The sequence below is a fragment of the Phocoena phocoena genome, chromosome 4 (assembly GCF_963924675.1).
Source record: "Phocoena phocoena chromosome 4, mPhoPho1.1, whole genome shotgun sequence".
Classification (NCBI taxonomy): Eukaryota; Metazoa; Chordata; class Mammalia; order Artiodactyla; family Phocoenidae; genus Phocoena; species Phocoena phocoena.
This window is the reverse complement of record NC_089222.1, coordinates 58636743-58660166: the sequence shown is the minus strand read 5'-3', so window position 1 is coordinate 58660166 and position 23424 is coordinate 58636743. Positions and strand designations below refer to the sequence as shown.

Genomic DNA, 23424 nt, shown 5'->3' with positions numbered 1-23424 from the left:
GGCGTGAGACGCCGGAAGTGACATCATCGTTGGCGGAAATGCTGTTCGCTTACTTATGCGGAAAAATGGCTGCCGCCAGTTTGGCTGTTTTCTGCTGGAGAGTGTCGGCGGCCCTGAAGGCTTCCAGGTCGTTAATAAGTCCTCAGGCCCCTGCTAGCACAAGGTAAGTGATGTGAGGAGTAGGTCTGTCCACTTCTCCAACTTTGGTTCTTGTTTGGTTGGCGAGATACTGAGAAACGCTTAGGGATAGAAAGGCCTCTGGGATGGCTGGGCCCGAACCCACCTCCGTGAGGAGTGAGTAACCTTGGAGAAGTCCCCCACCTGCGACATTTCCGTATCTTCCTCAAACATTTTGTTGCCACCTACTGTGGACCAGGCAGTCGTGGGGTCTGTAGAAAACCAGTATTTGTTGAACTAAACCTAGAGGTGCGGAAGCATCCTGTTCGGCTGGGTGAGTTGGAAAAAACTTCACTGAAGAGCTTTTGGCTGTGGAACTGAAGGCTGTGTCAGATTTGGATGGATTTAAAAAGGGGTGGGAGGGTGTACGCCCAGAGTCTGTCAAAAAGAGATTGTTCAGTAAATGTTGAGTGAATAAATGAAGGTAGCCAAATGAAGGTAGTCATTTTTTTTTTAAAGGAAGTAATGTATGTGCTCTTGAATCCAGCACATTTATTGGGCATCTCTCAGATATAGTGAACTTACATTAGCCTCAGAGATAAGCAATTTTTTTGGTTTGTTTTTTGCAGAGGTTCAGGGGTTGTAACTGGAAAAGTAGCAAACTTGAATTAATCGTCTCTTCCATCTCATCATCGTTTTTCCTTAAAAAAAAAAATTCTGGATTTTTATCATTACTGTTGAATAAATATCTGTTCATTTACAGACACTTTGGAAAATAGGGTAAAGTGCTTTGAAGAAGAAAGTAAACATCAACTATGGTTTTACCATTCAGAGATAAACAGATTTTCTTTTATTCTTTTTAACTTTGAATATATAGACATACATGAGATTTTAAAATAAAATCAGGATAATATTTACGTATATGCATTTTTGTGTTCTACCCTTGTTTCTCCAACTTTTTATTTTAAAAAATTTCAAACCAAAAGGAAAGTTGTAAAGTAGTACAAAGAATAACTGTATACTCTGCACCTATGTTAACCAATCCTCAGCATTTTGTCACATTTTCTATACTTTTTATATCCATACCTTTATTTTTCTGAACTATTTGAGGCATGTCAGAATTGCAAACATCATGACACTTCAGCATATATCTCCTAAGAGCAAGAACATTGTCTTTTTTTAAAAAATTAATTAATTTATTTTTGGCTGTGTTGAGTCTTCATTGCTGTGCACGGGCTTTCTCTAGTTGCGGCGAGCAGGGGCTACTACTTGTTGTGGTGCGCAGGCTTCTCATTGCAGTGGGTTTCTCTTGTTGCGGGGCACGGGCTCTAGGTGCGCGGGCTTCAGTAGTTGTAGCATGCGGACTCAGTAGTTGTGGCTCGCAGGCTCTAGAGCACAGGCTCAGTAGTTGTGGCACACGGGCTTAGTTGCTCCGCGGCATGTGGGATCTTCCCTGACCAGGGCTCGAACCCGTGTCCCATGCATTGGCAGGCGGATTCTTAACGACTGCGCCACCAGGGAAGTCCCAAGAACGCTGTCTTAACCACAATACTACAATGATCACACTGGGGAATTTTTCTTTCTTAATTTTTAATTCAGAGTCCAGTCAATGAACATTTATCCTGTTAATTGTCGTGTATCATTAGTCTTCTTTAATCCAGAATGGTTCGTTTTTTCTCTTTCATGATATTGACATTTTTAATAAGGTCAGCCTTTTTAGAATATTCCTTCATTTGGATTTGTCTGATTGTTTCCTCATGATTAGATTCACGTTAAATTTTTCTAGGTAGGAATACAACATTTGTTATACACTTCATTATTGTATTTTATTTCTCCAGGTCATTAAATATTCTTTATAAACATGACTTTTAGATTACTGCATAATAGATTATCATACAGATGCACAATAATGTTTTTAACCATTCCCCAGTTGCACATTTACATTATTATCAGCTTTTTGATATCATATATAATGCTTTAATAGACTTTTTAAAAGTATAATTGACTTAAAATATTCTATTAGTTTCAGGTGTACAACATAGTGATTCTATATTTTTATACATTACAAAATGATCACCACAATAGACACTTTGATTTATCAATTCCCATCTATGATAATTTGTCTTTTTTTAAAAATTTTTATTTTTTATTTATTTGGTTGCATCAAGTCTTAGTTGTGGCATGCAGGCTTCTTAATTGTGGCTCGAGGGCTCCTTAGTTGTAACATGTGTGGGCTCCTTGGTTTTGGCATGTGAACTCTTAGTTGCAGCATGCATGTGGGATCTAGTTCCCAGACCCAGACCCCCTGCATTGGGAGCTTGGAGTCTTAACCACTGTGCCACCAGGGGAGTCCCTCTGATAATTTCTTTAGTTGAAATTTCTAAATTCAGTGGAATTACTGGGTTAAAGGAGGAAGCATTGGGGTCTCTGATGTGTTGCAAAATTAAAGTTCAGAATGTTTTTATCTGCTTATATGCCCACTAGCCACATATGAAGGACTTAAAAATGTTACCTTAAAATATAATTATGTCGGGCTTCCCTGGTGGCGCAGTGGTTGGGAATCCGCCTGCCAAGGCAGGGGACACGGGTTTGAACCCTGGTCCGGGAAGCTCCCACATGCCGTGGAGCAACTAAGCTCGTGCCCCACAACTGCTGGGCCTGCGCTCTGGAGCCCGCGAGCCACAACTCCTGAGGTCTGGGCACCTGGAGCCCGTGCTCTGCAACAGGAGAGGCCACCTCAATGGGAAGCCCGTGCGCTGCAACGAAGAGTGGCCCCTGCTCACCGCCAACTAGAGAAAACCCGTGCACAGCAACAGAGACCCAGTGCAGCCAAAAATAAATAAATTAAATAAATAAATTTTAAAAAATACCTTTAAAATATATAATTATGTCAATATATTGGCTCTGAAGTTACAGGATAGCAACATACATAATGGCATGTTAAAAATAATTTCTAAAGCATTTTATGAGTTTATCGTTTCTTGGGCAGAAACCCCAAGTTGGTTTTTTGACATTGTAGATGAGGAAATGATTCCGTTTATTGCTTATAAAATCCAAATGTTGTGAAACTTGAATCACTTGTTTATATATGTTCAGTTGCAGGTTTTCTCTTTGTCTGTTGACTAAGAATACACCAAATGTCACATCTTTTCATCAGTGTAGATTACTTCATACCACATTGTCTAGGAGAGGACTGGAAGAATTTTTTGATGACCCAAAGAATTGGGGGGAAGAAAAAGTGAAATCTGGTGAGATATTTGGGTTGACCTATATTAAATAATTTTATTGAACCCTCTGTCATTTTGGGATTATTTATCCAGTTTGGGAATTACTTAAGTGTTTCCTTTTTTGATTTCCTTTGGGAATGTCTATTAGAGAAGATTAGAAGGACAGTATAATAGTAGAGTTAACTGTTCCTTGGAAGGTTGGCAAAAGGTTTAGAAGAGGAGTAGGTTGAAATTAAAGTGCGGTTTGGGGTTTGTTTTACATTTCATTTTTTTAGAGATAGTTGAATATTAATTTATAATGATACTAAGTATTTTGACATTAGACTGTGAAGGTACATTCTATACTAATAATAACAGTTTTTGAATGCTATTGCTAGTCACATTACTAATATTTTCATATGTGTTATCTAATTTAATCACAAATCCTAATTTTATATTGTACTATAATATAATAAAGCTATTACACATTTTATAGATAAGGAAACAGGTTTAGAGAGGTTAAGTAATTTGCCAAAGGGCATGTAGCTAGAAAATTATTTCATGTTATGAATTTATCATTTTAATAGGAGCTTCATGGACCTGTCAGCAATTAAGGAACAAAAGTAATGAAGATTTACATAAACTTTGGTAAGTATACTGAGTACATTAACATCTAAGTGTTTGAAGCAGTTATAGTATAATAATGAGGTATAAACTTTATCTGATGTAAGAAATTAAGTAAAGTGATTTATAGTACTGTTTTGTGATATATAAGATCATTAAAATTTTTATAAGTACTACAGAGGTTAAATTACATTATGACAGATATATCAGAGTTCTTAAGTAGTTGGGAGTTTAGAAATTTTACTGTAACTGCAACCAGTCATACTACCACTTTTATACTAAGAATTTCAAGAAACTAATAAAGCAAAATGGGGATGAGTTGGTCACATTTAGGCCTTCTTCCTTTTTATTACCTTTTGCATGGTCTGGATGCTTTAGCTTTGTTGCTTTGAGGAAGAGTATTGGAGGGTGCACTTAATTGGAAATTTGGGTAGGTTTTTCTGGCAGATTCTCCTGATAAATTAGAAAGAATTGAGAGGATTTAAGACAGATTTGCATTGTATATATACATATATAAATTGAAGTATAATTGACATAACATTGTATTAGTTTCAGATGTGCAGTGTAATGGTTCAACATTTGTATATATTGTAAAATGATCACAATAAGTCCAGTTAATATCTGTCACCATACATAGTTACAAAAAGTTTTTTTCCTTGTGGTGAGAATTTTCAAGATCCATTCTCTGAGGTACTTTCAAATATGCAGTACAGTATTATTGACTATAGTCACCATTGCCGTATATAACATCCCCATGACTTTTTCCTTTTATAACTGGGAATTTGTACCTTTTGACCCACCTATCCCCCTACATTAATCGACTATATTTAGCCCAGAGGTATGTTTGTTTGGGCTGTGCTGTGTTTTAAAAATTGGAAAGTTTCACACAAAAATAAGGATTTCTGGCTCCTCTTAAATAATCAGACCTGTGATGTTGCAACACTGAACCTGCATTTTTACATGGTGACAGTTGGCTGGTCTAAATGGAGCAGTGCATACCACTTCTTACCCATCTTGTTGTTCTTTCACCATGCTCCCTTCACTCATAATTACTATTTGTCCAGGCACTGTAGTAGGCATTTAAAGTTTTATTCCTTGATTTAAAGGGTTATCTTTCATGGCAGATTAAAGAACTGTAAAATGCTTATAAAACCACTAATATTACAGGCTTATTTATGTGATACAATAAGAAATATATATTTTCTCTTTGTCTCTGATCGCTTAACACACAGCTCCTAAATCCCTTGGAATTGCCTGAGTGATATGAGTGTCTTCTAATCAGGCAGCTCTTGGGGGTGGGGGCTGGGGGGTATTGTTGTGTAGCTTCAGGATAGAGGCTGATTGCCAGAAAGGCCAAGGTGTGATTAGCAGATAGAGCATTCAGCCTCACCACCACCCCCACTTTTGGGGAGGGAGAGGGACTAGAGATCGAGTTCAGTCACCAGTGGCCAGTGATTTAATCAATCATGCCTACATAATGACACCTCCATAATAAACCCTAAACAACTAGGTTTGGAGAGCTTCCGGCTTGGTAAGTACATGGAAGTTCTGGGAGGGTGATGTGCCTTGAGAAGGCATGGAAACTTTGCACCCCTTCCCCGTATCTTGTCCTGTGCATCTCTTCCATCTGGCCGTTTCTGAGCTGTATCCTTTATAATAAACCAGTAAGAGAGTAAAGTGCTTTCTTGAATTCTGTGAGCTATTGTATCAAATTATCAAACCCATGGACAAGGTTGTTGGAACCCCCAGTTTGTAGCTGGTCAGTCAGATATGTGGGAGGCCTGGAAATTGCTGTTGGCATCTGAAGTGGGGGGCAGTCTTTCTTGTGGGACTGAACACTTAAATCTGTGGAATCTGGCTCTGACTTCAGGTAGTTAGTGTCAGGGAGATGGAAAAGACAACATGTTACTGTCAGGAGAGAAAAACCCCTCATTTGGTGTCAGAAGTGTTATGTTTAAAACAGCACAGATTCATGGTAAAAAATATGTTGTTTTAAAGCACGTTTATTGTTGGTTATTTGTAAAGGGATCATTAAGGCAGTTTCAATATTCATCCTGGCTAAAGCCAAATAGTTTATCTTCTGCCACTCCTTCCCCCCAAATTGTCTTCTTCCATACCCAAAAGTACCCCAATTCCTTTGTTTCATTTTCTTTGCCCTCCACATTTATTTCCTTTCCTTTCTTCCAGCTCTGATTCTCAATCAAACTTATTTATTCACAAAAGTCACACTTGAGCTTTATCACCTCAGTGTTTTGATTTCAGTGATTTGATTGTGTTTGCTTTGGTTTCCTTTCCAGCCTAACATACCCCATCTCTATGAAGCTTTCGTTGATCATCTTAGCCAGAAGGAATGTCTCATCTCTCCCACTTAATTCTCCTGGTAGTTGTTGTCTATACCACTGAGTATACCACACCACATTTCAGTTGTGGAGGGAGGGTTTTCCACCCAGGGAGTTCAGGATTTGAATCTTGAATTAGGCACGTGCCCCCCGAAACCTTACTTCTCTTAGCTTTAGTTTCTTCATTTAGAATGTGTAAATAGTTCCAACTTCAGAATTGTTGTGAGAATTCAGTGAAATAAATGTATATATGTGCTTATTTAGCACATTGCCTGGTGTATAACAGGAACTGAATAAGTGTTATTTATCTTCCATCCTCTCTCTCCACTTGGAATGTAGGGACTACGTTTTATGCTTTTTTGTAACTCTTCTGGCACTTAATGCAGTATGTGGCACATGGAAAATTTATTGAACAAACGAGTAAGAATAGATATAGTTCTATATAAAGGGTTATTCTAAAGGACTTTTGAGTACAGATCATTAATTTTGATGTCAAAAAATCACAGTTTTATTAATATAAGCACAGAATAGCATTACAAGCTCTGTTTTTTGATATAGGTATGTTCTCCTGAAAGAAAGAAACATGCTCCTAACCCTAGAACAGGAGGCTAAGCGGCAGAGATTGCCAATGCCAAGTCCGGAGCGGTTAGAAAAGGTGAGATTTGTGGGAGGCTGGAGACTGCTGAGTGTGGGATAAAAGCTAAAAGGTGTGAGTGTATGGTTCCTATAATTCTTGGCAAGTAGATTTCTTTCTTTCTATTTCTGCTTGATTTTTAGAAAATTACAGAGCTATGCAACTATCACTACTATCTAATTTAGAACATTTCCATCACTCCAAAAAGAAACCTCATGCCCATCTGCAGTCACTCCCATTCCTACCTACAGCCCTCAGCATATGTGTGGACATATGTTTTTATTTATCTTGGGTAGATACCTAGGAGTAAAACTGCTGTGTTGTTTGGTAAATCTGTGTTTGAAATTTTAGGAAACAGCCCAACCGTTTTCTAAAGTACCTGCACTATTTTACATTTCCAGTTCTGGTTTAGCTACTTCTGTACCAACTAGGTCAGATTTGTTTAATGCTTTTTTTTTAATTGATGTAAAACACCCATAACAAAACTTATCATCTTAACCTTTTTAAGTGTACAGTTTTTAAATTAAAGCATAGTTAATTTATAAAATTGTGTTAGTTTCAGGTGTACAGCATAGTGATTCAGTTTTATATATATGTATTTTTTTCCAGATTGTTTTCCAATATAGGTATTACAAGATATTGAACATAATTCCCTGTGCTGTGCAGTAAATCCTTGTTGCTTATCTATTTTATGTATAGTAGTTTCTGTTAATTCCATATTCCTAATTTATCCTTCCCCCACTCCCTCTCCTCTTTGGTAACCATATGTTTTTTTTCTATGTCTGTGAGTCTGTTTCTGTTTTGTATATAGATTCATTTGTATCTTTTTTTTTTAGATTCAGCATATAAACGATATCATATGATATTGATCTTTCTCTGACTTCACTAAGTATAATATTCTCTAGGTTCATCCATGTTGCTGCAAATGGCAGTATTTCATTCTTTATTGTGTCTGAGTAATATTCCAGTGTGTGTGTGTGTGTGTGTGTGTGTGTGTGTGTGTGTGTGTGTGTGTGTATGTATGTATGTATATATATACATGTGTGTGTATATATATGTATTTGTATATATACACCACATCTTCCTAAGCCAATTGTCTGTTCATGGGCCCTTCAGTTGTTTCCATGTCTTGGCTGTTGTAAATAGTGCTGCTGTGAACATTGGGGTGCATGTATCTTTCCAAATTCGAGTTTTTCTTTTTTCCAGAAATATACCAAGGAGTGGGATTGCTGGATCATATGGTAGCACTATTTTTAGTTTTTAAAGGAAAATTTTCTGTAGTGGCTGCACCAATTTACATTCCCACCAAAAGTGCAGAAGGGTTCCCTTTTCTCCACACCTTCTCCAGTATTTATTATTTGTAGACATTTTGATGATAGCCATTCTGACCAGTGTGAGGTGATATCTCATTTGGTTTTGATTTGCATTTCTTCAATAATTAGAGATGTTGAGCATCTTTTCGTGTGGCTGTTGGCCATCTGTATGTCTTTGGGGAAATGTCTATTTAGGTCTTCTGCCCATTTTTTGATTAGGTTGTTTGTTTTTTCAATATTGAGTTGTATGAGCTGTTTGTGTATTTTGGATATTAACCTCTTGTCAGTCACATCATTTACAAATATTTTCTCCTCTTCCATATGTTGTCTTTTCATTTTGTTGATGGTTTCCTTTGCTATGCAAAAGCTTTTATATTTTGATTATGTCCCATTTGTTTATTTTTGCTTTTATTTCCTTTGCTTTGGGAGACTGATCTAAGAAAATATTGCTATGATTTATGTCTAAGAACATTTTGTCTGTGTTCTCTTCTAGGAGTTTTATGGTGTCATGTCTTAGATTTAGGCCTTTAAACCATTTTGAGTTTATTTTTTCATATGGCGTAAGGGAGTGTTCTAATTTATTGATTTACATGTGGCTGTCCAGCTTTCCCAACACCATTTGCTGAGGAGATTCTTTTCTCCATTGTATAGTCTTGCCTCCTTTGTCTAAGATTAATTGACCATAGATGTGTGGGTTTATTTCTGGGCTCTCTATTCTGTTCCATGGATCTGTCTCTTTGTGCCAGTACCATAGTGTTTTGATAACTGTAGTTTTGTAGTATAGTCTGATGTTGTAGATTAATTGACTGTGGGTGCATGGGTTTATTTTTGAACTCTCTATTCTGTTCCATTGATTTATATGTCTGTTTTTGTGCCAGTGCCACTGTGTTTGGATTACTGTAGTTTTGTAGTATAGACTGAAGTTTGGAAGGGTTGTACCTTCAGCTTTGTTCCTTTTTTCTCAGAATTGCTTTGGCAATTCTGGGCCTTTTGTGGTTCCATATAAATTTTAGGATTATTTGTTCTAGTTCTGTGAAAACTGTCATGAGTATTTTGATAGGGGTTGCATTAAATCTGTAGATTCCTTTGGGTAGTATGGCTATTTTAACAGTATTATGTCTTCCAGTCCAAGGGCATAAGGTATCTTTTCGTTTCTTTGAATCATCTTCAGTTTCCTTTATCAGTGTTTTATAGTTTTCAGTGTATAGGTCTTTCACCTTGATTAAGTTTATTCCTAGGCTTTGTTTTTTGACACAATTTTAAAAAATTTTTTTAACTTTGTGATATTTCATTTTTAGTGTAAAAAAATGCAACAGATGTCTGTATATTAATTTTATATCCTGTTACCTTGCTGAATTCATTTATTAGTTCTTGTGTGGAGACTTCAGAGTTCTCTATATAGAGTATCATGTCATATGCAAATAGTGACAGTGTTACTTCTTCCCTTCCAATTTGGATACCTTTTATTTCTTTTTCTTTTCTGATTGTTGAGGCTGGGACGTCCAATACTACGTACTACGTTGAAAAGAAGTGGTGAGAGTGGGCATCTTTATTCCTGAATTTAGCAGGAAGGCTTTCAGCTTTTCACCATTGAGTATTATGCTGGCTGTGGGTTTGTCATAAAGGGCTTTTATTATGTTGAGATATGTTCCCTCTCTGCCCACTTTGGTGAGAGCTTTTAACATGAATGGATGTTGAATTTTGTCAAATGCTTTTTGTGTATCTATTGAGATGCTTGCTCATGTGCTTTTTATCTTTCCTTTTGTTAATGTGGTGTATCACATTGATTGATTTGCCTATGTTGAACCATCCTTGTGACCCTGGAGTGAATCCAACATGATCATGGTGTATGATCCTTTTTAAGTATTGCTGGATTTAGTTTGCTGATATTTTATTGAAATTTTGTGTGTCTGTATCATCAAAGGTGTTGACCTGTAATTTTCTATTTTTTTGTAGTGTCTTTGTCTGGTGTTGGTATCAATCAGGCTACTGGTGGCTTCATAGAATATCTTTGGGAGTGTTCCCACCTCTTCAGTCTTTTGGAATAGTTTGAGAAGGTTTGGTATAAATGTGTAAGTTCTTTGTATGTTTGATAGAATTCCTCAGTGAAGCAGTCGGTCCTGGACTCTTGTTTGCAGGGAGTTTTTAAATTACATATTCTATTTCACTTCTAGTGATCGATCTGTTCAAATAATCTGTTTCTTCTTAACTCACTTTTGGTAGGCTGTATGTTTCTAGAAACTTTTCCATTTCTTCTAGGTTTTTCAATTTGTTGACATATAACTATTCATAGTATTCTCTTATGACTTTTTGTATTTCTGTGGTATTGGTTGTTATTTCTCCTCTTTCATTTCTTATTTTGTTTATTTTGGTCCTTTTTTCTGGGTAAGCTTGGCTAAAGGTTTGTTAATTTTGTTTATGTTTCAAAAAACCAGCTCTTAGTTTTATCGATCTTTTCTATTGGATCTCTATTTTATTTATTTCCTCTCTGATCTTTATTATTTCCTTCCTTCTGCAGACTTTGGGTTTTGTTTGTTCTTCTTTTTCTAATTCTTTTAGGTGGTAGTTTAGGTTGTTTATTTGAGATTTTTCTTGTTTCATGAGGAAGGCTTGTATTGCTATGAACTTTCCTCTTAGAACTGCTTTTGTGGCATCCCAGTGGTGGTTATTGTCTTTTGCCTTGAGGTATTTTCTGATTCGTTCTTTGATTCCATTATTGACCCATTGGTTTTTTTGTAGCATGTTCTTTAGTTTCCATGTGTTTGTTCTTTTCCCATTTTTCTCACTGTGGTGCATTTCTAGTTTCATACCATTATGGTCAGAAAAGATGCTTGAGATAATTTCTATCTGCTTAAATTTGTTGAGGTTTGTTTTGTGACCTAGTATGTGGTCTGTCCTAGAGAATGTTCCATTATGCTTGAATGCATGTGTATTCTGTTTTTTTTTAATGTAGTGTCCCATATGTCAATTAAGTCCAACTGGTCTGTTGTGTCATTTAGGACCTCTGTTACCTTACTGATTTTCTATCTGGATGATCTGTCCATTGATGTCAGTGGGGTGTTAAAGTCTCCTGCAATTATTGTATTATTGTCCATTTCTCCCTTTACATCTGTTAGTATTCATTTTATATATTTAGGTGCTCCTATATTGGGTGCATATATGTTGACGAGTGTAATATCCTCTTCTGTATTGATCCTATTATATAGTGTCCTTTGTCTTTCTTTATGGCCTTTGTTTTAAAGTCTATTTTGTCTGATAGGAGTATTGCTACCCCACTTTCTTGTCATTTCCATTTGCATAAAATATCTTTTTTGATCCCCTCATTTTCAGACTGTGTCTTTCACCCTGAAGTGAGTCTCTCAGGCAGCATATTGTAGGTTCTTGGTTTTTTTAATCCAGTCTGCCTCTCTGTGTCTTTTGATTGGAGCATTTAGTCCATAGACATTTAAAGTAATTATTTATTAGTATGCACTTTTTTCCATTTTAATCTTTGTTTTCCAGGGGTTATTTTATAGTTTTTCTTAGTTAATTTCTTCTTTTTGTTTTTCCTTTTGTGGCTTATTTTCTTTTGTAGTATGCTTGAGTTCCTTTTTTTTGTTTGCCACGCTGTGTGGCTTGCAGGATTCTTATCTCCCCAGCCAAGGATTGAACCTGTGCGCTCGGCAGTGAAAGCACAGAGTCCTAACCACTGGACTGCCAGGGAATTCTCTTGAGTTCCTTTCTTTTTGTTTTTGTGAATCTGTTGTAGGTTTTTGATATGTGGTTACCATATCATAAGTATGGTATGTTGACCCATAACTATATCTAGTTGCTTTAAGCTGATAATCATACAAGTTCAAACACATTCTAAATGATCTACATTTTTATTCTTCCCTCCCCAACATGTTGTGATTTTGGTGTCCTGTTTTACATCTTCATGCTTATCCTTTTGCTGTTTATTGTAGTTACCATTGCTTTTACAAAATTTCTTTGATTGTTTTTTAACCTATGTACTGGCTTATTTAAATGATTTTCAGTCCTTTTATATATTTGCCTTTCCTACTGTGATTTTCCCTTTCCTGTAGAGTCTTTCTTCTTTTCTATTTAGAGAAGACCCTTCAGTATTTCTTTTAGGGTAGGTTTAGTATTGCTGAATTCTTTTATTTATTCATTTATTTATTTGTGGTACGCAGGCCTCTCACTGTTGTGGCCTCTCCCGTTGCGGAGCACAGGCTCCAGATGCGCAGGCTCAGCGGCTATGGCTCACGGGCCCAGCCGCTCCGCGGCATGTGGGATCCTCCCAGACAGGGGCACGAACCCGTGTCCCCTGCATCGGCAGGCGGACTCTCAATCACTGCACCACCAGGGAAGCCCTAAAATTATTTTTATTTATTTATTTTTAAATTAAAAAAAATTTTTTTTGGCTGTGCTGTATCTTTGTTGCTGCATGAGGACTTTCTCTAGTTGCAGCGAGTGGGGGCTACTCTTTGTTGTGGTGCTTTCATTTTTTTCATTTGTCTTTCCGTCTGCTATTTTGATTGGGTAGTTTCCATTATTCTGTCTTCCAGATTACTTATTTGTCCCTTCTGCGTCATTTAGTATGCTATTCATTGCTTCTAGATTGGTTTTCATACTGGCAGTTGAATTGTCTAATTTTGATTGGTTCATCTTTATAAAGCTTCTGGTTCCTTGTTATAGTGATCTTTATTTTTATTATTTTTATCTGCTTTTATTTATTTATTTAAAATTATGTGTTTATTTATTTATTTTTGGCTGTGTTGGGTCTTCGTTGCTGCTCACAGGCTTTCTCTAGTTGTGGCAAGCAGGGGCTACTCTTCATCACAGTGCGTGGGCTTCTCATTACGGTGGCTTCTCTTGTTGTGGAGCATGGGCTGTAGGTGTACAGACTTCAGTAGTTGTGGCACGTGGGCTCAGTAGTTGTGGCTCATGGGCTCTAGAGTGCAGGCTTAGGAGTTGTGGGTGAGCCACAAGTTGTGTGTGAGCAATGGGCTTAGTTGCTCCACGGCATGTGGGATCTTCCCGGACCAGGGATTGAACCTGTGTCCCCTGCATTGGCAGGTGGATTCTTAACCACTGTGCCACCAGGGAAGTCCCTGCTTTTACTATTTCCATTTTGAACTCAGGGTCTGTAGACTGGTGAGGTCTATTTTATTATTTGTTCTTTCAGGGGATTTCTCTTGTTTTTTTAAATTGGGAGTAGTCCTCTGTTTTTTGTTTACTAAACTTTCTCTGTCTCTGTGAATTTAGGAAAAACAGTTATCTACTGTGGTCTTAAAGGGGTGTTTTTATGTGGGAGTGTCCCTATGTAGACTGTGTCCAATATTCTTGGTGTGAGGGCTGGTTTTGGATGCCAGTCATGTCCTTCTTAAGAGTACTCATCATTATTTCCTTGATAGGGGGTGTGACTGGTGTCTAGAGTCTGTGCTGGATGTGAGGCAGGGCTTCCTCTTGGCTCTGTAGCTGTCACTGCCCAGTCAGGGGTGGGGTCTGCTCCCCAGTTGTTGGAGTAGAAGCCTGAGGGTCAGGTTCAATTAGTCTCTGTTGCCCTGCCCCAAAGGAGGTGATTGCTGAAGCAAGTGAGGCTCCTGTGGTCACAGCAAACCTGTGCACCACCTGTGTGGTTCTGTCTGGAAGCATCCCAGGGTCCTATCACTTTCTGTGTTGTGTTTGTTCCAGATCTAGTACAAGGCTGTGGCATGGAGTAGGGTGGAGGTTGGGGCATTGTGTCTGCAGGAATTGAGGTGGCTGTGCTACAACCTGAGATCTTGGCTGCCTCTGTGACAGACTTCTCCAGGACCTGTCTTCCCCAGATCCAGTGCTCAGCTGCACAGAGAGGGCAGAGCCAGGGTGCTCTCTCTGGGACACCAAGCCTGGCCTATCTGGGTACTCTTGCCCTGGGCCTGTCTGCCTGAGATTTAGCGCTTAGCTGCTTTGCATTCTTGTGGCCAGTGCCCAATGCGCCCACTGACAGTGTCTGCCTGACTAGACACTGTTCCCATGTGTGTACTGATAATAGTCTCTGTGGCTCTGCCCAGATCACATCCCAGGCACCCTGGTCTGTCTCTGCCTAAATAGACTGCATCTTTGCCCTGATCTCATGCCAGGCTACGGTGTGGAGTGAGCGAGGCCGGGGCATTAGCCCTTTCAGATTGGGAAGTACAGCAAGGCAGCAGCTGCCAGTACAAGGCTCTCTCAGACCTAATTGTTAGCAAGCCAGCATGTGTGCACTCCTCCCAAGTAGAGTCTAGGCTTCTCTAGCTCTTCTGTCTATCTCAGCGGATTTCCCACCAGGCAAGGGGGCTTGTCTCCTCGTGCAGGACCCCAGGACTGGGGTGGAGGTGCCCAGATTGTGGGTTGATCACTCCCTCCCTAGAGTGAGGGTCTGCCCATGTGAACCTTCTCTTCCTTACAGATCCTTCCCAGGGGCACAGGTCCTGACCTGATGCCCCTTTTTTTTTCTGTTCTACCTGGTTACATGGAGATCTTTCGTGCAGCTTTGGTTGTGTAGGAGATCTTCTGCCAGTTTCCAGTTAGTTTTCTGTGAGAATTGTTCCACATGTAGATGTATTTTTGATGTGTTTTTTGGGGGGAGGTGAGCTCTACTTCCCCCTACTCTGCCATCTTGATTCCCCTGCTGTAGCTCAATAATATTATGTTCACATTACTGTAAAAAGGTCAACTATTATTTAGGTTAGATTTTCTTCATCATTAAAAAGAAATCACTTGGGTTCTTTATTTCCATTCCTAGAGGTAATCAATCCTGTGTGTTGCCTATTTATCCATCAGAATTTTTCTCTGCATGTAGAAATGTGCCTGATAATTTTTATTTACACAAATGTGGTTATACAGTATATACTCTTCTGAAACTTGCGTCTTCTACTTATTAGTATATTTTGGAGATTTTTCCGTATCAGTAAGTGAAGAAGATCTGCCATTATTTTTTTCATGGCTGTACATGTTTAAGATATTTCTTTCATGTAGAGGTTTTATGTTTTATTTAGTTAGATTTATCAGGTTGTTTCTTTTTTTCATAGAGTGCTTTCAGGGTCAGCTCTTTATTGATTTTTTTCTGTTTCGTAGTAAGTAGTCAGTGAGATTGGAACGCAGCTTTTTGTAATGGCTTCAGTCTTGCTGCCTTACCTCAGCTGCTTCAGGTTTCTTTCCCCACACTGCTCACCACCATTAAGACCTGATATTCCTGCAGAGAGTCAAAGAAGGTATTGGATAAAATCTCAATTATTTACCCTAATTATGGAGAAGGTTATTCTGCCTTTATAAACATTGATTTAATCATATTTTGGGGTTTTTAAACTTTATTTTGATAAAACATGAGGCTGGCAGAAAAATTACAAGAAAAATACAAGGAGGCATCCTTCACCCAAATTCCCTATGTATTTTACCACGTTTGTTTTATCCGTCTTTGCCTCCTCTCCACATAACTACATTTTTCCTCAGCTATTTGAGAGTAAGTTATATATGTGATATCCCTTTACCCATAACTACTTCAGTGTATACTGCCAAAAAAACCACGGATATTTCCTTATATAACCACTGTACAGTTTTCAAAATCAGGAAATTAACATTGATACTATAATCTACAGATCTTACTGAAATTTCATTAGTTATTCCAACATGTCCTTTTATAGCAAAAAAACCCCCGGGCTGGTGTGTTTTCAGTGTTGTCTCTTGAGTCTCCTTGAATCTGATTACTCAGTCTTCCTTTGTGTTTTATAACATCGACACTTTTGAAGAGGATGGGCCAATTTGGGTTTGTGATGTTTCTCATGATAATCATGATGATTGGCAGGAATATCATAGAAGTGATGCTGTATTCTTCACAGTGCATCATGTGAAGAGGCATGCAATGTTGATTTGTTCTGTTACTGAACTTGTTAGCATTAGTCATTTGGTTAGCCTGGTGTCAGGTTTCTCCACTGTAGAGTAACTAAATTTTTCTTTACATTGAGATCATGTAAATATCTTTTAAACACTCCAACTTGGACTCGTTGGTTTTAGCATCTATTGATGATGATTTTTGCCTCAATCAGTGATTATTACTGTGATGTTTGCCAAATGGTGATTTTCTAATTTCATTGTTCATTCTACATTATTTGTTAGCTTTCTTCCGTAAGAAAGGGCTTTTCCTTTTCTCCATGTCTTCCTTTCCTTTCCTTTCCCTTTTCTTTCTTGAGTCATGCATTCCAATTTTATTCAATGAGTTAAAATCCTTTAATATCATCATTCTAGATTTGGCCAGTGTGTTTTCCCTTCAAGCTGGCCTATATGTCCTCATCATTCTTTGATGAGGAACGGCAAGATATTCTGGATTCATCCTGTACTTTTCCTGCCCCAATCCTGGAATCAGCCGTTTTACAGAGGAACCCTGATTCCTTTGAATGGAGAATGGTATATTTAGAAACTAAGATCTGGGTGGTACATGTTTTCATTGCTACAAAACATTTGTAAAGTAATGTTACTTTATTTTTAGGTATATTTGGCAACTCTTCTTTTAAGGAAAGTTATGCTTTAGAGACTCTTCTAGGTGGATTGGCTGTTTATAAGTAGCACATTTTTTATTTGATGAAAAAGCTTTTGCTATAATGGTGCTGTTCTAATAAGACTTTTAAACTTCAATAATAGATTATCCCCTCTCCCTGCTTTATTTTTTTATTTTTTTTCCCTCTCCCTGCTTTAAAAAATATATTTCAGAGGTGAACTTCAGCCCAGTAAATCATATGTACTATACTTTCTGAATTAGTAGAATCTAAAATAGTAAAAGTTTTAAACTGAAAGTGATTATAATTTTTTTTAACCTCAAATACAGTTTTCTCAGTGCTTTGTGACACTTTGTGACATACTACTAATGAAAATTTATCAAGAAAAGTTTTAAAAGAATTATTCTCAATTTAAGATATAAGCTGAAGCTTCGGAACTATGTAAGGACACTTTTGGCTCTGGGAAAGTTGTAAACTAGAAAAGAAAGCTCTTTGAAGTTGGCTTTTTTGAATGGGGTGTATCTAATTGATACTTTTGATTTTCTTTCTCATCTGTTGGCATGAACTTGAATAATTGGATGTTAACTCTGTGGACTTGGTAGCCATTTATTTTCTTATCTTTGTGAGCTAACATTAGATTTCAGTTAGGAACCTCAGCCCTGACCTTGGGCAGACTCTTTAATGTAGGACTAGTCAACAGCCAGGTTTACTGAGTTCCTAAGGGTCAGAGAGCTTTGTATTAGGCCCTGATTGGTGTGGTCTCTTCACTCTTCTAAGTTTGTCTGTCTTCAAGATGGGATTTGTCATTCTTACCCATCTTTTATTTCTCAAGGATTTTGTAGAAATTCATGTAGTGTGAGGATTCAGTGTGGCTTTGAGTTAAGTAGGCCATAAAAGTGCTGAGTGTGAGCTGCATATATAGGTTATGAAGTAGTTTATCTAAATATGTGGCTTTCACATCTCTCTTAGGTTCCACAGCTACCTGGGGAATTATCTTTATAATCTAATACCCCTCCCCTTTTTAGGTTTCTTATAAGGAACAAGTATTTATATACAGTATTTCATAGCTGTTATGATGCTTAAGATAATACACATATATCACTACCTAAAAATGGCTCTCAGGATTTAGAATTATGAAAAAATTTAGCTCACCTGTCACTACAATCCCCAATGTATGAATATTTATTTTTGAATAAATATATATTGCTCAGCCAATATATTATGTACAATGTCAAACATAATAGAAATGTTAAAAGAAGGAGATAAAAAATAGAAGTTCTAATGGTATCTTCTTGTGTCTTGATGGATCTTTGGAGATTAGTATCAGGATAGGTTGGTATTCCATTCCCTATAATAGCAACAGCTGCCAAGTAGGTCAAAATATCTGTATCTGAGTGTTAGGGACACACTAATTAATTAAGGCCAAAACATAGGTTTTAATATTTAAAAAGCAGCTGTTAATCACTTCTTAATAGCTCATTGAGTTTTAAAATGATGAGTCAAATTGGGTCTCCAAAAGGAATCTATGCAGGTGTATCCTACTCCAAACAAAAGTAATATATGGAAATTTGAGCTGAATAGATTTTCATTTAAATGAAACTAAACTTAAAAAAAATTATAAAAAGTGATATTACGGACACCTATGTATATGCATACCCAGCCAGAAAGATTTTTAGGAAATATTTGACAGAATGGTTCTTTGACAAAAAGATTCATCATAGGTTTTCTGTAGCATAGTCATTATGTGTTTTCTTTCTTTGGAATTCTGTCATGTGGTGATTGTTGAAATTATATCTTTCTGTTCTCTTCTCAGGTAGTAGATTCCATGGATGCATTAGATAAAGTTGTCCAGGAAAGGGAAGATGCCCTCAGACTTCTTCAGACTGGTCAAGAAAAAGCTAGACCTGGTGCTTGGAGAAGAGACATCTTTGGAAGAATCATCTGGTACATAGTGGCTCTTCTAAGATGAGAGTGAAGTCCCATGCCTCATTCCCTATCCAGCATCTTTTAAGAATATGAGATATATTAGCTGTATCTAATATACAAAGAGGCCCCCAAACCCCTTTTGAACTACAGGATATGAATGAAGGTAGCTGTATCTGATAGCCAGGCATCCCATTCCCATGATTCAGTTATTTATGGGTTCTTTATAATAGTGGTTCTTAATCTTATGTGAATCAAATGACCTTTTAAGAATTTGATGAAAGTTATAGATCCTTCCCCCAGGAAAAAGTTACATATGCACATATAATTTTAGAGGGTTATAAATTCCATGAAGCTAATTTTAGGACACACCTATCCTCTTTGCCCATTTCTGGAACCTGGAACTATTAAAAAAAGAAGCTCTCCAGGAATAAGGCCGCATGAACTGGTCTCAGTTTGCTCCCATTGCCATTAGGATAGGCCCTAGTCCAAATTTTGAATAAAAATAAACAGTTTATTTTCATTAAATCTTTCCACCTTTGTGGCATCTTGTCCCCTATGTCCAGTTCCAAAGTCCTGTCAGACGTTGGGAAAGGATGTGATAGTAAACATTCACACTGAGGTATAAGTAATTGAGAAGACCCAGTATATTCTCTCTTCCAGGGGTTTATTTGCATTTGGGTTGAACTACCAAAAGGAAGCATGTTCAGTAAAATTTTTGTCATCAGTCAGCAAGATGAGGAAGGCATTTTGGGTGGTTGGAGACCTTCCCTGTACTCCTGAAATTACACTACAAAACAGCACTTACGCATTTGGTAGATTGTTTTAATGGAGTTTGCGGTAATGGGGCTGCTTGGAGCCAAATTTAGGGGAATGGCTGTGTTGTCTGTAACCGTGTAATCCAGTACAGAAAAGAGAGTAATTGCCAAAACACCTGCCTAAGAACTTTGATCTATTTTCTTTTCTTTTCTTTCTTTTTTTTTTTGGATCTATTTTATTTTGTACTAAACTTTATTGGGATTAATCCAATTGAGGCCAGTTAGGAAAGGGTGAGGATACGGGAGAGAATGTGTGTCAATTTTAGAATCTGTAAGAGTGCTATTCTCATTAAGGTTTAAAAATTTTTGCTTTTTAACTTTCCTGGAGTTAAACAAAGTAGGGAACAAAGCAGTTATATCAGGACTTGCCTGATGGTTCAGTGGTTAAGATGTGGCGCTTCCAATGCGGGGGCTCCCGTTCAAATCCTGGTCTGGGAACTAAGATCCCACATGTTGCGTGGCCAGGAAAAAAAAAAAAAAAGCAGTTACATCATCTTTCCAATGTAGCTTATTAAATGAAACATTATAATTCCAATGCCTTTTCCCTAATTTTCTGTTGCATGTTAAAATATTTAAATTAGCCTTTTAAATGCAGAGATTCTTCAAAACATTACATCTAAATTTTTTTTTCTGACAAAAAATCATGTGGCAGTAATGTCAGAGAATACTTTTTGGATGTGTCTTTCCCTTGGTTGTTGAAAGATAGTGGTAGACTATCATCCTGCCGAACTGAGGGGATTCCTGATAAACTGAGGGAATTCAGTACCTTTATCTGTTCTGCTTAAAGCAGTGTGGTTCATTGCTCCAGTGGCACTGCCTGTCAAATTATATGCTAAATGCCAAAATTACAAAGAGATCGGAACTTAGGCTTCTGACATTACAGGTTAATTCTGGATTTTTAGAGAAGATTGGTTATATGCCCTGAAATTAATCCTTCTGTTACTTTTTTAATTGAAGTATTTTCAAATAAATGTTACAGTGAATTCACAATTTCCTTTTTTCCTACTCAGCATTATGATTTTTTAGGTTTTGTTATGTTGAGGTAGATATAGATAGATATCTATATCAGTTGGTGCAATTTACTTACATTTTAAAAACAAAACATACATGTAAATATCAGTGTTTCAAATTATATGTGTGTGTATACATATGTATGTGTACATATATAAAATTAGTACACACATATATATGTAGTAAAAGTACAAAATATATCTGGTAATGATACACTCCAGTTTATGGCTAGAAGCTATTGTGAAAGTAGAGAACTTAAGCTGTGTCTTTAAACTTTTATATATATATATATTTTTTTAAAAGAGTGATCTGAAGCAAACATTGCAAAATATTAACATCTGCAATTTTGCAGTGGATTCATAAGTGTCTTATATTTAAGCTATAAAAATTTTTAAATCTTTTAAAAGCCAATTACATCTCATTTTATTGAAAACATATTTAGTTCAAAGAAGGCTAAAACTCTGTAAAAAAGTGAAAATGTATTAAATGTTTTCTGTAGGGTGATACCTTTTTGTTTTCTTGGCAGGCACAAGTTCAAGCAGTGGCCTATACCTTGGTACCTAAATAAAAGATACAATAGAAAACGATTCTTTGCAATGCCCTATGTGGAACGTTTTGTCAGGTGAGCACAAGTACCATTAGTACTAAAATGTATCGTTACATCAGATGACGTGTGTTAAGCTTTTATATAAATAATACATATTCATTGTCAAAAAACTAGAAAAATCAGGTAAAAAAAGAAATTAGTTTTATGTAATTTCACCATCCAGAAATAGCTACTGTTAACATTTTAATGTATATCCTTTGAAAAGTTTTGTTGTCTTTCTATTCATCAACCTGTTCTGTGTAAGTAATGATTAAACCTTTTTGGATTGTTAAAAGGAAGGTCCAAATACTTCGCTGCATAGAACGTGAGCTCATGTTATTGCAGGGCTTGCTGAAATGAAATAAGCAATTGAAGAAATTAACTGCACTGGCTTTTCCTCCTCGCTGTCTCCAAACCTAATGTGCAATTTGATCCTTTTGTCCCTTAGCCGTAATAGGTGAAGCTGTAAATAATGTGACTTTAATGTATGAGAATTTATGAATGCAGTGTCACTTTTACAGGCCTTAAATATATTGTTTTTGAAACTACCTTTAGCCTTACCTTCAGAACATGCAGCATAACCTTCTGAATATTCTTAAGAATAGCAAACCTTTAACATGGGTTTATTTTTTTTAAATGGCCAAAATTTAGTTGGAGCAAAGACTGATGAATAGAATGCGTAATCTGATTTCAACTTTGTTTAGTCTTACTTTACACTTAATTTATAAAGTAGCTTATATGTTTGGTATATGTATTTTTATCTCTATCCAAATATAACCCTTATCTCAAATTTCTGTGACCTCCCCCATAGCACTGGCATATTGTAGTTATTCAGTACCTTTTTTTTTTTTTTAATATAAAGCCCTGTATTTCACCTTCACTCTGGAATGAGTTTTGCTGAATATAGAATTCTTTTTTAAATAAATTTATTTATTTTTGGCTACATTGGGTCTTCATTGCTGCGTGCAGGCTTTCTCTAGTTGCAGCAAGCAGGGGCTACTCTTCTTCGTTGCGGTGCACAGGCTTCCTATTGCGGTGGCTTCTCTTGTTGCGAAGCATGGGCTCTAGGTGCGTGGGCTTCAGTAGTTGTGGCTCGCAGGCTCTAGAACACAGGCTCAGTAGTTGTGGCACATGGGCTTCGTTGCTCCGCGGCATGTGGGATCTTCCTGGACCAGGGTTCAAACCCGTGTCCCCCGCATTGGCAGGTTGATTCTTAATCACTGCACCACCAGGAAGTCCCAGTACCTGTCTCTTAACTGTATTGTTATATTTCAATTTAAGTACAGTAGAGGCTTGGCATCCATGAATTTATCATTTGCAATTTTGATAATTCCAAAGTGACCTTATAAGTCAACATAATTTAGCTGAGGCACAAAGGCCTAATGCCCTGGGATGCTGATAGGTAGAGGCAAACCCAGAGTGGCTAGTCCAGCTAGCACTAAGCATCATCTCTTAGCATGGCTTTATTCTCTCAGTTGTGGGGAAATGATGTTAGACTGAGTGCTATTTGAAATTAGGGAATTCCTAAACACCTCAGGACGTATCTCAGGATGTAAAATATCTAATGTATTCAATAAAACTACATTATTTCTAAAAATAAAGGAGAAAGTCCAGTCTGTTAGAGGCTCACAGGTCTGTTCTTTCTTTCCAGTCAGGAAATAGGAAGGAGAATTGGTGTAGCGTTACAGATGCTTTTGATTTCATGTTTATCTTTGACTTGTGTAGGTTTACAATGATTATTCAAGTTTAATAATATACATTACACACCTGATACAGAGACGGGCATGATTGAGGTCTTTAAGTGATTGATTTGGACATATATTGACAGTACCGAGTAACAGGGAAATAGTTTTGTATAAATTGCTGTTATGCTTTTATTTACCTAGATTGAGAACTGAGAAACAAGCCCGCATCAAAGCAAGGAAGAGAAGTTTAGCAAGCAAGAAAGAAAAGTTTCTTCAGGAAAAGTTTCCACATCTTTCTGAAGCCCAGAAGTCAAGTCTTGCCTAAGATATCTGAACTCTTAATTTACCATTTTGTTCTTCTTGGATTACAATCTGTATACAAAAGTAAATACATATTAAGTGGTTTATAAATAACTTGTGTTTTTAGTCAAATGACTGTCGACTGTTTTAAGTGTTATTATGGCATGCTAAATCTGGAAGTGGTCAAAATCAGGTATAAAGTTCAGATTAAATTCCCATTTTATAAATTCTGACATCTAAGCAGACTTTTAATCGCCTGTATCTTAGAGTGGGAAAGTGATATAACTGCTATAGCAAAGGCAATAAGGTAATTTTGGAATTCAGGTAACCTTTTTACTACTATTGTTACTAGATATGAAGGGGCTATGGATTC

The 23424-nt window shown here is 37.0% G+C and overlaps 1 protein-coding gene across 1 annotated transcript; it reads left to right on the top strand.

Annotated features, from left to right (window-relative positions):
- The first annotated feature begins 11 nt into the window (after positions 1 to 11).
- MRPL47 (mitochondrial ribosomal protein L47) lies at positions 12 to 23278 on the top strand. Its single transcript, XM_065876733.1, has 7 exons — positions 12 to 163; positions 3214 to 3365; positions 3911 to 3971; positions 6845 to 6941; positions 18542 to 18672; positions 21007 to 21102; positions 22953 to 23278. Exons 1-7 carry the CDS (start codon positions 39 to 41, stop codon positions 23074 to 23076), a joined length of 786 nt encoding a protein of 261 aa, XP_065732805.1. The 5' UTR covers positions 12 to 38; the 3' UTR covers positions 23077 to 23278.
- The last annotated feature ends 146 nt before the right edge of the window (positions 23279 to 23424 follow it).